A 17,801-nucleotide genomic window follows, 5' to 3' on the forward strand; every position below is an offset into this window, starting at 1 on the left:
GCTGGACAGCGTAACTTATTCCCCAGATTCAGCTCTCAAGATCCTTTCATATAGGCGATACCCAGAAAGCTCTCATCTCTGCACCCATGACATCTAGGTTTCTCTTTGCCAATACTTTTACCCTCTCAATAAGAAGCACTTCTCCCCCTGCCCCCTGCCCCCCCATGCCCAGCTATTCTGAGTAGGAGGTTTGAGGATATTTTCCATCAGGGTCCCTTGAACTGAGCAAAGGAGGGGAGAGGGGTGGGGTAGGGGAGTAGTTCATCAGGGGTTTGAGGATTTCTTTGGAACAATTGGTTATGGACCAGCTAATGGACTGTTGAGCTTCAATTCTAGAGAAGCCAAGGGAGATCAGCTGAAGTGTGGAGGCACCAAAAGCAGGCCAGAGCCAAGCTCCATTATATTTCCTCTGGTGAACTGGAGACAGGCCAGAGGGTGGAGGTTATCTTGAGGATTGTCTGGCAGGCGGTTTGGGGGACAACCTTTCTCAGGTGATTAGGTCATTCAGTTTTAATTCAACCATAAACATAAGCCAGTGAGATCCATGGGAAAAAAGAGAAAGACTAGGGAGCAGGACCTGGGGGTCAGGGAAGGGCTAGAGGTCCCAGAATAAAGACCAGGTTTGATAGAGCAGTGGGATGGGGAGGGAAGGTGCATATTATCAGACAAAAGCTGTTAGAGTGGGCTGGAGGTCATTGGAGTTGAGGAAGAGCAGTTGTGCCAACAATTAGGCACTTGTGAAATGGGTGGGAAAAGCAATGCTAGTTATACATTAAACTTGGTCGTTGGCATCATGGGGAAAGAGGATGCAAAAGGGTCTATTTGCAGAAGAGAAGATGGTTTTCTTAATCCTAGAGAGTCAACAAAACTAACTGAATTAGGAACTTCAGTGGCAAGATAGGAAAATTAATACAAAAATCATTAAGCTTTCAGAGTATGACAAAACAAAAGAGGAAAAGTAATTCTATTCAAGATGGACTAAATATCTGGGATTTGGCCTAATGTTTTAAGACATTTGGAATTTTACAACAGAAAGAAAAGCTACAGAAATAAAACTATTGGAAACGTAATTGGACTGTACTAGTATAAAAATGATCCTGCTATCCAAATTAATTTACAGATTTAATGCTGTGTTAATCAAACTATCAAAAGAATTACAGAAAAAAACTGATCAGTGGACTAGCAGGGTATGTAAAACCTAGATTCAGTGAGCCCAAGGATACCAACTACTGATGGGAAGACTCACATTTTGGCAAAAACTGGAAACACTAAGCAGGCAGGAATTGGATTTATTTTATTTTTTTAAACCCTTACCTTCTGTCTTGGAGCTAATATTGTGTATTGGCTCCAAGGCAGAAGAGTGGTAAGGGCTAGACAATGGGGGTCAAGTGACTTGCCCAGGGTCACACAGCTGGGAAGTGTGAGGTCAGATTTGAACTTGGGACCTCCCATCTCTAGGCCTGGCTCTCAATCCACTGAGCTACCCAGCTGCCGCCTGGAATTGGATTTAGATCAACACTTTACTACCACAATGTGATCCAAATGTATATGTAAATATAAAATGGTACATCATTTTAATTCTTTAAAATGTTATCTTCTTGTCTTAGAATCAATAGTATCAGATCCAAGGCAGAGGGCTCCACAATTTGGGGTTAAGTGACTTGCCCAGGGCCACACAGCTAGGAAGTATCTGAGGTCAGATTTGAACCCAGGGACCTCCTATCTAGGCCTGGCTTTATCCACTGAGCCACCTAGTTGCATTTTCATGTCAATATGGGGGGGGGGGGTGCCTTGCACAGCTGTGGTTGGGGGGAAGAAGGAGGGAAAGGTGGGTGGAATTCTTGACTAAAAAAAAGGATATTTCAATTCTATAAAGCAAAAGCTTTCGCATAAGTAAAATTAATGCAGCCAGAAGAGAAGCAATTATTTAGAGAACATAAATAAAAGGCCTGTATAGGAAAAAAGATTCAAATAATGTAAGAAACGGGAGCCTTCTCCCCAATAATTACATTGTCCAAAAGATATGCGGGAGAAGTTTTCCAAAGAATAAACTCTTTTAACTATCAACGTGAATGCTCCAAATATAAGTACAAATTAAAGCTCAGCTTTCACCTCAGACCTACCAGATTAGCAAAGAAAACAAAAAATGAGAACAGTCTTAAGTTGGAGGGGCTACATGGATAAACAGTGGAGCTATTACTTGGTCCAGCCAGTATCACCGGCTCTGACTGTAAATGAAGTTCTATGCACCAAGGAGGTTAAAGCCAAGCAACATCCTATGTGTAGCAAAATGTAATGGCACTTCTTGTAGTATCAGACGGGGGGGGGGGGGGGGCGGGGGGAAGTGGGTGCCCAATGATGGGGGAGTCTAAAATCATGGAATATGATGTAATGCCCTTACTATAAGTAACGAGGCTTGGGATAACCAGTGCAGACTGAAATGATCCATCGTATAAATCAAACAATAGCATAAAGGAAAACCCATGGAAGGGCTTCAGAACTCAGAGCAGGATATTCCCTAATTTCACTCCTTATCAAACGTCCACTTCTGGACTATAGGTTTTCCTCAGACGTAGAAGATGATTTGATCTGGTTGGCTGTTCATTTCCTATGAGGGAAGGTGGTTTGGGGCTGGCAGTCCTCCAGCAGTGACAGTGATCCTACCTCCCACGTCTCCTGGCACCTACCTTTGGTCACATACAGGTAGAAGAAGTCACAGTAGAAGATGGTTTGTACCACCCCAGACACCACCGCGATTTGGTCATAGAAATTTTCTGTGTGGTACCGCCAGATCCAATTGGCCAGATAAAGAGCTCGATAGAGCCCCAGAAAGAAAAGGTAGTGAGTGGTAATGGTTTCTGCCTCCCCAGTCCTGCTGATCATGAAGAGCTGGGGCAGGATTGCCACGGACTCCAGGTAGATAGAGAAGGTCCAGAGGATCTAAGCCAAAGGGAAGAATGGTCAAGGGAGATGCAGCAAGGGGCCAGAAGACTGGAGTTCAAACCTAGGAGACAAGTTCCTTCCTCTCTTAAACTCAGTCTCCTCATCTGTAGGATGAGAAGGTTGGACTAGATGGCCTCTGAGATCCTTTTGAGCTCTAGATCCGTGACTTCAGTCAAGGCCATTGTGAAATGTCAGTTTTTTTTTTTTTTTGTTTTGTTTTTTTATCCTGGGACTCCATTCTAGGAGCATAGGGCCACAACCAGTAGGCAATGGGTCACCCAGTCGCTCAGGGTCACCCAGCTGGGAAGTGTCTGAGCCCGGATTTGAACCTAGGACCTTTCGTCTCTAGGCCTGGCTCTCAATCCACTGAGCTAGTCCAGCTGCCCCTACTTTAGGTTGCAGTTTCTTTAGCAGATGTAGTTTTTACAGGGTGGGGTTGCTAGCCCCACGCCCAACCCTCCTCCTTTCTCCTTGGCCCAGGAGTGGTAAGGGTGGGCAATGGGGGTCAAGTGACTTGCCCAAGGTCACACAGCTGAAAGTGTCCGAGGCCGGACTTGAACCTAGGACCTCCAGTCTCTAGGCCTGGCTCTCAATCCACTGAGCCACTCAGAAATGTCAGTTGGGACGGAATTATTGGATTACTTTAGGAGGGAGCATAAAAATGAGCAGTCCTTCCTTCAGCAGAGGAAGTAACAAAAGACATTCACATTGGCTGAGCCCTCAGAGCATCACTGGGTTAGAGCTGGAAATGAGAGCTGGTCCAGGCCAATCTCCTACCAAATGGGGATGGACTGACCGTTGAGTGGTTTGTCAAGAGTCCACACTAGAAGTTAGTAGCAAAGTCAAGACTAACATCCTCTTGTACCTGCTACCTTCCAAAATTGTAGGATCATTGGAGATATCTCCAAATTCCCCATTTTGGGAAGAGACCTAGTCTTGGGAGGCCAGGAACAATCTTCTGCAAGTCATGGGCCAGTCCTTGAACCCAAGTGCTCTGTATTCCAAATTCTAACAAACTGTTGTGCCCCAGGGTTAGAAGTCCTCAGAATAGGGACAAGGTAGCTCAGTGGAGAGCCAAGCCCAGAGATGGGAGGTCCTGGGTTCAGATCTATCCTCAGACACTTCCCAGCTGTATGACCCTGGGCAAGTCACTTACCCCACATTGCCTACCCTGACCACTCTTCTGCCTCGGATCCAATACACAGTACTGATTTTAAGACAGAAGGTAAGGGTTAAAAAAAAAAGTCCTCCGAGAAGCTTTTCTCCGTTTAAATTAGCTTTTTCATTTATTCACTCTGTGGACTTAATTTTATGAATTAACCTTGAGAATATGATACTGAATTATAATTTTTAATAGCTCTGAAGCCATATGATTTTTGCTGTTTTTTAAAGTTGCATAGTGTGATGGTTCATAGTCTATTTAAAGTTTAAATTCTGTCATTTGTGCCAATTACAAAGCAATTAAAATATTTTTTTTAATTTTAAAAACACACAAAACCACTCTACAATGACCAAGGAAGTGTAATTGCCCAGTAGTAGCTTTTGGTTTGAGGCCATGGTCTGGCAAACTCCCTGAGCATCCTAGATGGGGTCAAAGGATCAGGGGACAAGAGACCACAGAAGCATTGTGTCAGAGAAGAGCTTTGTTAACTTGGACCTCTGGATTGAGGCCAGGGTAGGGTGTGGGAAGCAGCTTCTCTTTTTTGCTTACCTCCAGGGGGGTGAAACTATAGTTCTCAAGGAAGGAGAGACCAGTGACCGGGACCAAGAGAAACTCTAGGCGAAACGTGTCATTCTCACTGTCAAATGATTTCCAAAATTTCCAATAAATCATGTATACGGTGACGTAGGAGCAGAGCAGGAAAATCACCTAGGAGAGGAGGAATGAGGGAGAGTCAATTCCTTTAGGCTCCTGGACAGTCAGCACGCCCACCCTGAATGCCCCCAAAGTCCCTGTTTTCTTAGATAAGGCGCACCAGGCTCTGGTCCTCGTGGTCCCTGAAGTTTACACTTAACACCCCTCCATGACTTGGCTCAGATTTAAGGGACCCTCTTGAGGGCTCTTCGATGGGACTCACTCAGTCTTCAGAGGTGGGGGTGGTACCAGGCCAGGACACAGATCTCTGCCAGCCACACAATATTGTTTTGGGTAAAAGGCATTGGTGGGAGTTGGATGAAATTGCAGAAAGCAGTTTTGTGAGTAGGGATAGGAAATAGGAGGTAAGAAATAGGAGAGTTTCTTATAACTATGCCTAATTCAAGCCCTAATCTAAAATCTCTAAGAAAACCCTAAATCTAACTGCTTTCTTTGTAGTTTCTTCTTGCCTGACAAAGCAGGCCTCAATAACCTACACTCCCTAACTCATATTAAAAACTTTCCTAAACTAATCAATGAACATCCATCTCCAACACCTCCTTAAAAGTCAGTCTCCCTCGACTGAAACGGTGAAACTGCCTGTCACAAGGGACCCAGACCTCTCACTCAGCAACAGACTCCTTCTCAATTCAGTACCTCCAACCAAACTCCCAAACCTTAGAGAAACCTGACCCAGCACCCTCAAACTCCTCTCAGACCCAAGCCAGAGCGAAAAAACGGACTCGTTTTTATAGTTTGTCTCTTAAAGAGGCGGAGGGTCAATCCATCTGTTACTGCCTCTTAAAGAGACGGAGGGAAATTCTACGAAACTCCCCACCTGTGTGTTACTGCCTCCTAATGAGACGGAATGTAATTAGATAAACTCCTTATCACAATATTATAGTAGATGATTGGGCTACCAGCAGCAAGCCATGGCTCTGCCAAGCTAGCCAGGATCCTCCCCCCAAACGGGGACAGCATCATCCAGTCAAAGGGCAAGAACCAATTTCATTTTTGACTTTGGATGCCTGACCTGTAGACCAGGACTTGACCCAGAGTTGGAGCTGTATTAAATGCTTGTTGAATGGAAGAGTCTGCCATGGAGGCTGGACTTGAAGCCTTCCAACTTAGTGTAGGACCCACCGGCCTTGGGATGTCAAGTTTCGAGTTTGACCTCATCACTTCCCTATTTGGGAAACTCCAGCCGCTCCTCCTTCTTCCAGGATCAGAGAGAAAATCCTTTCTTTGACTCCTAAAGCCCTTTATAAGCTGGCCCCTTCCTACCTTTCCTACTTTATTCCCCTCCACATACATACTCTTTAAAAAATTCTTTTTTAACCCCTTCCCTTCCATCTTAAAATCAGTACTGTGTATTGGTTCCAAGGCAGAAGAGCAGTCAGGGCTAGGCCATGGGGGTTAAGTGACTTGCCCAGAGTCACTCATCAAGGAAATGTCTGAGGCCAGATTTGAAACCAGGACCTCTAGACCTGGCTGTTAATCCATTGAGCCCCCCCTAGCCACCCCTTCCACATACATATTTGAGCCTTTAAAATGCTCCCTTGCTTGCTCACTCAATTGCAATCTGCACTTCCTTGGCACGGTCCCTGGGGACGGGAGGTCATGCCAACCTCCCAGGAAGTCCTCCTCTGAAGGTGCTCTTGGGGGAAAAAAATCATTTTGGGTCATCTGGAAAAAGTCTGTATCGCTTGAAGTTCACTCTTTCAAAGCGATGTTCAAATGAGGTCCCTTTGCCCTTCCTTCTTCGATTCGCTCAGCAAACATTGGTTTAGGCAGAGTCCTGTGCTACACACTGGAAGTGCCCAGTGGCACCAGTGTCTGTCCTCTGCTGAAATGGAATTCAATGAGCATTTGTCAATGGAATGAACTGGGGGGCAAGAATGTCCAGGAAGATTCCTGGCCTCTAGGAAAGGACCCACCTGAGGAGCCTGGGAGGGCTCAATAGGAGCCAGGACAGAGCCACCAAAGCCCCGGGAAAATGAGAAGAACCGCCCAACAGTCACCACTAGGTGTTGGGAAATCCCAGTGACCAAGCTCAGCCCCAAAGGAGGAGACCGAGAAGGTGCCGGCCATGATGCTTGGTAGAGGCGGGCAACGAAGGGGCAGCATGTGGCAGAGCACGTCAGACTTCTTTTAGCTTTTGCTCATTTTCCCGATCTTTTAGAGATGTTCTTATAACGGATTGCTCTCTGGGAGAGGGAGGAAGAGTGCTAAATTGGGAAATGTGAGTGATTACAAAAGGAGACAGCAATAAAAATTGATTTTGAAACTTTTTCTTTAAAGCCCAAGCATGTATTCAGCATCTGCTGTGGGCATTGATGGACAATTTACTGGGACAAGTAAACAAAGCATTCACCAAAGAAATTTCCCAGAGCCAGGGGTGGGGGGTCCCTAAGAGTTGAGAGAGTTTAGGGGAAAGCCTCTTGGAGGAGGGGAGCCAGGAGGCGAGCCTTGAAAGAGGCTGGATTTTCTAAGAGGCAAAGTTAAGGAGGAAGAGCATTCCAGTTATGGGGGAAAGTCTGCCTAGAGATAGGAGATGGGAGATGGAGTGCTTTCTTCACTGAACAGCTGATAAAAGTTTCCTAGACAGGGGGTGGGTCATGCAGGTGATGCCAAGGCTGTCCCAAAAGTCTTAGTGCAGCTCTAAGCTTTAATAAGTTCAGGAGCGTAAAAGCTATACATTTGTAAAGAACAAAAACAAGTGGAAAGATTCACTATTAAAATTTAAATATATCAATGTTTTTTTTTTAATCCTTACCTTCTGTCTTAGAATCAATGCTGTTATTGATTCCAAGAGGCAATTAACTTGCCCAGGGTCACATAGCTAGGAAGTGTCTGTCTCCAGTTATTTATTTGTTTTTCAATAACTTCTTAAAATTCATTCATTCATTCATGTATTTATTTGTTTGTTTGTTTTTAAAAACCCTCACCTTCCATCTTAAAATCAATAATGTAGGGGGCAGCTAGGTAGCTCAGTGGAGTGAGAGTCGGGCCTAGAGACAGGAGGTCCTAGGTTCAAACCCGGCCTCAGCCACTTCCCAGCTGTGTGACCCTGGGCAAGTCACTTGACCCCCATTGCCCACCCTTACCAATCTTCCACCTACGAGACAATACACCAAAGTACAAGGGTTAAAAAAAAAATCAATAATGTGCATTGGTTCCAAGGCAGAAGAGTGGCAAGAGCTAGGTAATATGGGTTAAGTGACTTGCCCAGGGTCACACAGCTTAGGAAGTGTCTGAGGCCAGATTTGAACCCAGGACCTCCTGTTTCTAGGCCTGGTTCTCAATTCACTGAGCCACCCAGCTGCCCCCAATTTTTAAAAATTTGGAATATTTTTCCAGGGTTCCATGATTCATGATTTCTTCCCCCCTCTTCCCTCCCCCATCCCAGAGCTGTTCCACTGGGTTATACATGTATCATTTAGGAAGTGTCTTAAGGCCAGATTTGAGCCCAGGAACTCCTGTCTCTAGACCCAGCTCTGAATCCACCGACACCTTAGCTGCCCCCTTTGATATGGTTCTTAATAAAATTTACTATATCTACCATCTTGTGCTGTATACAGCCCAGCTGCTGCTCATTGAGTGAAAGGACTGCATTTATAATCCTACCCTTAAGCTCATCCAAAGACCTTGATTTTGATGCATCCATGACTATTTTGACATGACTTCACCAGAAAGTCTAGTGGAGATACATCAAATGACCAAGGTGGCTAAGCCTCCTCCACTGAGAGAGGGACAGCCAGAATCGATGGCACAAGCAATGAATGATAAAAGTGCTGCAAGTGTTAAAATGAATGGTTTGGCTAAATATATGAAAATTATAAATCTTTTATTTATAAAGTAGAGAAATACAAAACACATTAGCCTATCTAACTAAATATTGTTCCACTGCTTGGCTCAGCCAGGACTTGTTAACCTTCAATCAGAATTAAACTATCTCCAGAAGACAGGAAGGGAAAGCCAGCTATCCACTCACCCAAGACAATGCCCGGAGCTGAAGGTGACTTCTGAGGCCTAATTTCTTCGTTGAGCCAACTTTCTTCTTGAAGCCGACTTCCTTCTTGGAGTGACTCTTTTCTTGGAGTTCACTCTCTATAAGCCTCCTTCACCAGACCTCCTCCACCAGGCTACCCTGCTCAGGGATTTTCATGGCTTTTATGGTAGTTTCCTGTCCCTGCCCCTTTTCACTGTGGTGAATCACAGTTTCCAAATTGTCTGAGTTCTCACCTTTGGAACCACACCTTTCTGAGTGTGTGAACTCTTAAGTTTCTGGCTTGTTCTCACCTAGCATCAATAAGCTGTGAACTCACTAAGTGGTTTGTGAGCTCCTCCACCTAGTTCAAGATTGCCAACCAAAGTGTTAACTAAGCAAAAAGAACAAAGGATTCCATTTTCACAATGTGAACTCAAAGAAAACCAAGAATTCCCTTTTACAGTGTCCTGCCTAGTTAAAATGAAGATTAAAAATATATTTTCCCCAAATCCACAAAACTAAATAAGTGTAAAAGAAATTTAACTAATTGAACTTTCTGATGATTTTTGGGTTAAGTTTGTTTAAGTATTTGTTTGTTGTTTAAGTTTTTGTTGTTAAGTTTGTTGTTTAAGTATTTTTATTTCTGAAGTTCTTAAAGTTTTTAAATGCACTAAGACTTTTTTTGTATACATGTATTTCTATATGTATCTCAAATATGTGTATTAATATGAGTATGTATATAAAATGTGTGTGTGTGTGTGTGTGTGTGTGTGTGTGTGTGTGTGTGTGTGTGTGTGTGTAATCAGATGAGGCTGAATGGATCAATTAGATCCAGATCTTTAAATGCCAAGCAGAGGCAATAGAGAACTACAGAAGCTTCTTGAGCAGACATGGTCAGGCCTGCAGTTTAGAAAGAAATTGGTGTACAGAATATATGTACAGAAATGCACAACTAGCTGGCACCAAGCCCCCTCCTCACCTTCATCACTGTGTTGTAGAGAGAGATGAAGTTGGTGAATAGATCTAGGTATCGAGTGGTGAAGACGAGGGCAAACAGGACCTGGCTCTTTCCTGAGATTCCTGTATTCAGGGAGAAAGATCAGGAGCTAATTAGAAGGCAACCTCTGGCGCACGTCTTGGAAGCACAGAATTTGTGAGATGGAGCTTTCAATCCAACTCAGTCAGTGACCTGNCCTCTCCTCTCCTCTCCTCTCCTCTCCTCTCCTTTAAAACTTGTAGCCATATTACCACCACCAGCACCAACCAATTGTTGGCTCAGTAGATGGAAGTAACAGATTTCCTAAACTCATAGAATTTAGAGCTGGAAGTCAGCTTAGAATCCAAATCCCTTTTCTATATAAAGAAACTAAAGGCCGGAGAGCCAAGGGGATGTAGAATTGTGGATTTCGAGCTAAAAGGGACCTTCTAAATCATCCCGTTTGTCTCATTCAATCCCCTTATTTTACAGAAAAGGAAAGCTACAGGACTAGAACAAGGCAGTGGTTTGCCTAAGGCCACACAGCAAGGAAGCATCTGAATGGAAATTCCATCCCAGGTCTCCAAATTGACTCCAAATTCAGGGTCCTGACTCCATGTATTATGCTATGAGAGAGGTCTTTAATTAATAAAAGCTCCCATTTCTATAGCACTGAGGTTTGGAAAAGTTTTCACTCTCCCCAATCTATACATGCATATGCATATATGTGTGTATGTATATATATATGTGTATATTATAAATATAAAATCTTATTTGATCCTCACAGCAAACTGGTATGGTAGGAGCTATTATTATCCCCATTTTATAGATGGGGAAACTGAGGCTCAAAGAATTTAAGTGAGTTGCCCAGGGTCACATCCCAGAGGGATTCCACCCATTTCCGTTGAGGCCCATACCTCTATCCACTACCCCATGCTGCCATTTGTGGTAGGGTTGGCTACCTCCCAGGGATGACTGGGTGTGTTCCTAGTGGCATGTGGACTGACTAGCACTGCGGCTATGCTTCTAGAGATTGAGGAGAAGAGAATGGCCATGGCAGGAGCCCATGAAAGCCATCCAGTGCCCTGGAGTGGCATGAATGTGATTTTTGGCTTTCAGTGTATCAGCCCATCGCCCCTCTTCCTTGTGAGGGTGAAGCCTGGCCTTGGACCCCTTTGCATCACATCTACAGTCAAGATGTTTCTCTTCTGGGTCCCTCCTTCCCCCACTCAAAAACCCAAACCCCCAAACTCTTCACGGTACCTTCAAAGGCCATGAGGACTTCCAGAGGAGAGTTCTTAGGTTCCAAGATTTGGAGCAAGTTATCTAGTCTGGGGAGCACAGTAGCTAGAGCTCCAGCCCTGGAGTCAGAAGAACCCAAGTTCAAATCTGACTTCAGATACTAGCAGTGTGACCCTGGACAAGTCACTCAACCTCATTGGCCTGGCCCTTTCCCTTTTGCCTTAAAATTGTTACTAAGAGAGAAAGTAAGAGTTAAAAAGTTCTCATCCAACCCCACCTCTTTTTGACAGATTTAAGAGACTGAGGCACACAGAGATTTTGTGGCTTACTTCAGGTCATACAGCTAGACCAGCGGTTCCCAAACTTTTTTGGCCTACCACCCCCTTTCCAGAAAAAATATTACCTAGCCCCCTGGAAATTAAATTTTTAAAATTTTAATAGCAATTAATAGGAAAGATCAATGCACCTGTGGCCATCACTGCCCCCCTGGATCTCTGCAGCCCCCACCAGGGGGCGGTGGCGCCCACTTTGGGAATCACTGAGCTAGAGCCAGGATTTGAACTTAAGGCTTCTGACCCCAAATCTAGTGCTCTCCTGATGACCCCATATGTCCACCTTCACATGATCCATCTTCAACTCACAACGTTTTGGGAGGTAGAAATGGAAAAGGTATTCAGAGAATCCTCTTACTTTACAGAAAAGGAAAGAGAAAGTGCTGCCACCAAGGCCTCAAAACTGGCAGAGCCCAGACTGGAGCCCCGTTTCCCTCTGGGAGGCCAATGGCAGCTGCTAAAGGGGGGGGGGCAGGTTGGTCTGAGGAGGGGAAAAATGAGCTTTTCTACCAGCTTCTCTCCTCTGTCGCCAGCCTAGAAGGGCAGATCTGTTATGGGCTGCGAATTACAGCCCCAAAGGGCTGCTGGGCCAAGGAAGAGTTAGCCACAAGCACTAAGTTCTGAGGCCTGCGAGGTCGGGGTGAGAAAATTCTGCAGTGGCAGGGGGCTACCCCAGGGCAGCCCCCTGGCTGAGCCGTGGAGGGGAAAGCCTTCTCAGTGAGGAGACAGTCACAGAGTGCCCCCGCTAGGGAGGGCCTCAGTGGTCCTCCTGTGCAGACCCAAAGGGAAGGCCCACTATTAGATACCCAACAAGCACCCATTCAGGCTCAGCCAGGAGACCTCTAATGGGGGGGGGGGGCACAAGGGCCTGTTTACTTTTAGACAGCTCTCACTGTTATGAACTTTTTCCTCCATTAAGCCTAAATGTGTTTCTTTGTGATTGCCGCCCCCCCCCCTTCTTCTAGTTCTGTTCTGCTTCTGCCCTCTGGAGCCAAGCACAAGAGACCTGCTGATGTCCTCTCCAAGCCCTGCTGCAAACCCGAGTCTCTCTACCCTCCTCCCAGCCCCTGGCCCCAATAATGCCAGCAAGATACATGGCACAGAGTGGGGAGCCAGAAGCCTGGGTCCTTGGCTCAGTTCTGCCTCTGTCCAGCTGTGCCTATGACCTTGGGGAAGATCCTCCCCCTGGCTGGGCCTCAATTTCCTCCACCATGAAATGAGGGGGTTGGACCAGATGGTCTCTACAATCCCTCCCAGTTCTAACATCCCATTTCCCGAGGCTCCTCCCAGTTCTAATATCCTTTGTTTTTGTTCAAAGCTTTGCTACTTTTCTAAGGTCCCTCCCAGCTCTGATCTCTGGGTCCATCTCTGGGTTCTAAGGTCCTGCCCAGTTCNTCCCTCCCAGTTCTGATCTCTGGGTCCATCTCTGGGTTCTAAGGTCCTGCCCAGTTCCAATCAAATCTGTGTTCTAAAGTCCACCGCAGCTGTAAGGTCTAACCTTGTGAGGTGTCTCCCAGCTCTGCAGCCCTTGAAAGCTCGGACTCCCCCCCCCCCTTCTCCTCCTTTCTGCAGCCTCACACCCACCTCAGAACCTGCCACATCACAGCCTCGGGCCCTCCTCTTCATACCCAACCCTGCCCAGATTGTGTCTCCCAGCCGTTGGGAGGCAGAGAGGTCTCAGGGGACGGGGAGAACTATCTGTTCCTGGATGTCAGTGCTGGGGATGGGAGAAGAGGGGCAGGAGGGGAAGAGAGGAGCAAGTCTGGGGTAGAAAAGGGGAGACTCCAGGGAGGAGCACAAAGCATTCCTTGGGAAAATAGCAGGGGCCACGGAGAAAGAAGAGGAGGAAGCCCAAAGCAGAGGAGGCTCTTCGAAATGGAAATTACCCTTCCATGTTCACCAAGCCCTAAAGGGCTATTATCTCATTATAGCAACCTGTATTTTACAGATAAGGAAACCGAGGCCCAAGTGCCTAAATAACATCGCCCCGCAGCTAGGAAATTTCTGAAACAAGATCTGAGCTCAGGTTTTCTGGACCTGTGGTCAATTCTGCGGCCTCGACGTGAGGGGACCTGGGAGACCCTCTCGTCCAAACTCTCTATTTGACAGAGGAGGAAACTGAGGCCACAGGTTGTTACTTGTCCAAGGTCACCCTCAGGAATTTGAACCCGGGTCTCCTAATTGCCCTTCTGTAGATCTTGTGTCTCCCCTCTGGAGGGGAGCTGGAGGGCAGCTAGTCCTCCCCTCGAGGCTCTCCGGCCTTCTCCATCAGTCGCTTACCTCTGCACGACTTGGACCTCCAGATTTTGCCCAGGAGGAGGATCATGGCCAGTAAGTGGGAGACGTCCCCCAGGATTCGGAACAGGTTCATGGCGGTGCTGCCCTGGAGCCCCCTCCTGAGCTCTCTTCCTGGAAGGCTTTCCCTGTCTGCCCCTCTTTGCTCTGGCCCGGATCCTCTAGGAATGCCCCGCGCCCCGGCCCCAGGATCCCTTCAGCATCCAGCCATCCAGCCTCCTCTGGGCCAGTGCCAGCTGGGGCTCCCCCTGGCCTTCGGGCCTGCCGGCTCGGTCCCCTCCAGGCAGCCGTCCAGGCTCCTGGGCTCCCGCGGAGCACCCACTGTCCGGAGCAGGCAGGCGGTGACGTGGCTGGGCCGGCGGGGCCTCGGGGGTGGGAGGAGACTGCTGGGGAGCCAGGAAGTGGAGTCTGGGAATCCTGGTCCTCCCCCTCCTCGAGTTACTGGTGGGCTGCCTGGCCGAGGCTGGAGGGAGGAAGCCTGCCAAGGGGGCCGGCTCGCCTCTGCTTAGTGGGGACGTGGCTGGGCAGGGCCGGGGCTCCCCCGGGCGGCCTGCCAGGCCCTCCTCGTCTCCTCCCAGCAGCAGGGACCAGGTGGGACGGCCCAGCCCAGACTTCCAGATGAAGACTTTGGGCCAGTCTGGAGGGACTTGGGGATAATTAGCCTGGGGGCGGGGCAGGAAGCCTCTAAGAGGAGGGCCCCCCCTCTCTCCCTCCCCCGCCCCCAGGCTCCTGGCAACCTCTCTAGTTTTTCCCCTTCCCAGAGACCCCTCTCCCCAGAAGCCCCCACTCCCTCAGGCATTCTGGGGAAAACCACTGCATTTAGAACCAGATTCCTTGCCCTCCTAAGGTCTGCTCACAAGCTCCGGGAACTACTTGGGCCTCAGTTTCCCCCACTTTCCAACTGCGTCACCTCCCCCCCCCTGGCCAAAAACCTCCAAACATCCCTGGTGTCTACAGGACCAAAGATCCTGACCTTAGCCTGATGTTCAAGGCTCTCCCCTGACTTTCCCATACTTCAATCCCATCCGTCCTCAGTGACTGGGCAACTTCTTCATTGGGCAAATGAGGCAAAGGAGGCCCAGGGAGGCCCCAGGTCACCTCGACTGCCCTTCTGACTCTCTGTCCTTTGGGCAGCCGCTTGGAGATGGCATTGATAATGGTCTCACTCACGTTTCAGCAACTGCTTTTGAAAGGAGTTACTCCAGGGGCAGCTGGGTAGCTCAGTGGATGGAGAGCCAGGCCTGGACACGGGAGGTCCTGGGTTCCAGTCTGGCCTCAGACTCTTCCTAGCTGGGTGACCCTGGGCAAGTCACTTAACCCCCACTGCCTAGCCCTGACAGCTCTTCTGCCTTAGAGCCAATACCCAGTACTGATTCCAAGACAGAAGGTGAGGGTTTAAAAAAAAGAACTTTCTCTATGACATCCCGGAGGAAGGCAAGACAGATATTGTTGTCCCATTTTACAGATGAAGAACTGATAATGCCCAGAGATGACTTCAATTCTCTTTAGCTATAGGAGCATTTATTAAATACCTGCTGTTTTCTTCTTCATTTGATTTCTTATTACTTTTTATTAAACAACACTTTTATTTATTACATAGTTGGCTAGATCCTGGGGAGCCAAGGACAAAAATGAAACCTGCTCCTGCCTTTCTCTGACACATATACACTGAGAAGTCAATAAGAAGCCACTGGAGGAGGCTGTCCCCGTCTGGGGGCATCAGAGGAGGCTCTCTGTGGCACGGGGCACCCCGAGGAAGCCCGGTTTCTAGGAGGAAGGAGGAAGGGACTGCATTCCAGGCTCTGCTACAAAGGCAAGGAAGTGGGAGATGGAATCTGAGTTTGGGAACTAGCTAGTAAGTAGGCTGCTTTGGCTAGAAAGAGAAATGTGAAATCACAATAGCTGGCATTGATAGAGAGCCTTAAGGGCTGCCATGTGGTTTACAAGTATTATTTTATATGTTGTATAACCCCGTGGAATTGCTTGTCAACTCCGGGAGGGGGCAAGGAAGAGGGGAGGGAGACAACATGACTCCTGGAACCATGGGAAAACAACAACAAAAAAACCCCCAAACAAACAAACAAAGAAATAAAAAATTTAAAATAAAAAAAACAAACAACAAAGTATTATTTTATTCTCACAACAACACTGGTTAGGTAGGTGCTATTATTATCCTCCTTTTTTTGATGAGGAAACTGAGGCAGATAGAGATTAGGTGGCTGGACCAGTATCATACAGCTAAGGAGTGTCTGAGGCCAGATTCGAACTCTGGTCTCCAAGGCTAGGACTCTCTTTGCCACCTAGCAATGCGTGGACTTGCCCCACATTCCTCAGACATGGATTAAGGACCTCCTAAGTGCCCATCGCTCTGCCCGTCTCTGGGGATGCAAAGACAAGCCAAAGGCAGCCCCCGATCTCAGGGAGCTCACAGCGCCGGCATTGGGACTTTCCGGTCTGGAAGAGAAGCCTCGGGGCAGGCAGATGATCTCCTTCTTCAGAACTTTGGGCCAAGCGGCAAGACTTAGGGGCAAGACCACGGGAGAGAGCGGCCAGAGTGCTGCGTTCGGATCCTGCCTCCGTCCCCAGTGAGCTGCGTGAGGCTGGGGAATCTCCAAAACCACCGGACTCAGAGGACTCCAGGGTTCCCCTTCTGGCCTTCTTACTCACTTTGTGACGGCGGGCAAGTCATTTCAGGCCTGCGGGCCTCGGTTTCTTCCTCTGTAAAACGAGCGCTTTGGCCTCGGGTCCCTTCCAGGACTAGCTTTGCGAGGCGTCGGCTCTCCCTTGGTGGACGGGTTCCTCCTGGGAGCATCTCCTGAGGTGTTCCGTGGAACGGGGTGCCTCGAGGGCCCCCCGACAGGAGCTCTTTCAGCAGAGAGGAGGTGAGGCGGCCCCCCACCCCGTGTGCTTTATTCTAGTCTGGTACCTTCCACCCCATCCCTCGGAGCCCCCCAGTGATGCCAGCTGCAGGGCTTCCTTCCCAACAGGTGGCTCTCCAGCCAGCCCTTCCTCCCCTGCCTCAGGTGGTGCTATTTAAAGGTTCCTATTTAAAGCCCCATCAGGTGTGGCTCCATCACTCCCTAGTCCAATCTGGAGCCTTCTCAGCCTCGCCTTCTCCCCCAGCTGCCAGCCCCGACACCTCCCCCCGCCCCACCGAGCCTTCTCCAAAGCTCAAGCGCTTGGCCATTTGGGGAAACATCTGCGGGCTTCGGGAGCGTCTCCACCAGCTCCCTCCAGAGCCGAGCTAAGGCGGGGTGACTCGTCCTGCTTCCTCCTGGGAGCCCCTGCCAGAGTGGCTGCCATCCATCTGGGGGAGAGGGAGGCAGGAGGAGAGGCTGAGCCACCGCGGAGAGGCAGTGGGTGGAAGGAGAGGCGCCCCCGGCTCTGCCCTGAGTTTGCTGTGTGCCCTTGGGCCAATTTCATTCCCTCTCTGTTCCAGTTGGTCTCTCAGGGCTGGAACCTCCCAGCTGGTCATCTAGTCCAGCTTGATGCAAACCGTCCAGGGCCAAGGAGAGCAGGCAGTGCGGTACAGTGGAGCTCGCCCTGGACTCTGTCACCAGAAGACCCAAGTTCAAGTCTTGCCACGGTCATTTACCCCCTTTTTGAAAGTCAGTCAACCCCCTTGGTCTCTCCATGCCTCAGCTCCCTCCCCTAGAGTGAGGGGGATCTTCTAGAGGGCCTCCGAGGCTCCCTCCATCTCTTCATCCAGTAGGTACTCTCCGGCGGTTACTTCTCCCATCCCGATGCCGTCTCTGAGAATCCTGCGGTCCGACTCTGGGAGCCCCCTTGGGCGGGGGCAACGGAGGGGGAAGGTCTGGGGCCAAGTGGCAGAGCCGGTGACAGGGACGGCGGCCTTCTGACTACGGCCTCTCCCTGCTCTTCTGGCCCTGGTTCAAGTTCAATTCTTTGTAAACCTGGGCAAAGGGGACCTGGGGGGGGGTGTCAGAGGTTAGGCACGTGCTAGCCATGTGGCCGGTCAGTGAAGATCCCCGAAGGCACGATTGATTGCATTCTGTCTTTCCTTAGGAAAAACCAGAGTGTGGATCAGGAGTGGTCCTTAATAAAGTCTCCTCTCTGTCTTTCTTTCCCTCTCCCTCTCTGTGTGTCTCTCACACTCTCCTTCTCTGTCTCTCACTTTCTGTCTCTCTCCTTCTTTCTGTCTTTCTT

The 17,801-nt window shown here is 48.6% G+C and overlaps 1 protein-coding gene across 1 annotated transcript in view; it reads right to left on the minus strand.

Moving 5' to 3' along the window:
- The window catches only part of KDELR3 (KDEL endoplasmic reticulum protein retention receptor 3), a 14,888-nt gene extending 1,001 nt beyond the window's left edge, over nt 1-13,887 (minus strand). The window contains exons 1-4 of the mRNA XM_044678830.1: nt 13,620-13,887; nt 9,769-9,869; nt 4,655-4,813; nt 2,688-2,940 (exon numbers count right to left, since the gene is read on the minus strand). Coding sequence (XP_044534765.1) covers nt 2,688-2,940; nt 4,655-4,813; nt 9,769-9,869; nt 13,620-13,710 — 604 coding nt within the window. The 5' untranslated portion in view covers nt 13,711-13,887. The remainder of the gene's footprint in view (nt 1-2,687; nt 2,941-4,654; nt 4,814-9,768; nt 9,870-13,619) is intronic.
- Between the last annotated feature and the right edge of the window lie 3,914 nt (nt 13,888-17,801).

This window comes from Gracilinanus agilis, chromosome 5 (genome assembly GCF_016433145.1).
Source record: "Gracilinanus agilis isolate LMUSP501 chromosome 5, AgileGrace, whole genome shotgun sequence".
Taxonomy (NCBI): domain Eukaryota; kingdom Metazoa; phylum Chordata; class Mammalia; order Didelphimorphia; family Didelphidae; genus Gracilinanus; species Gracilinanus agilis.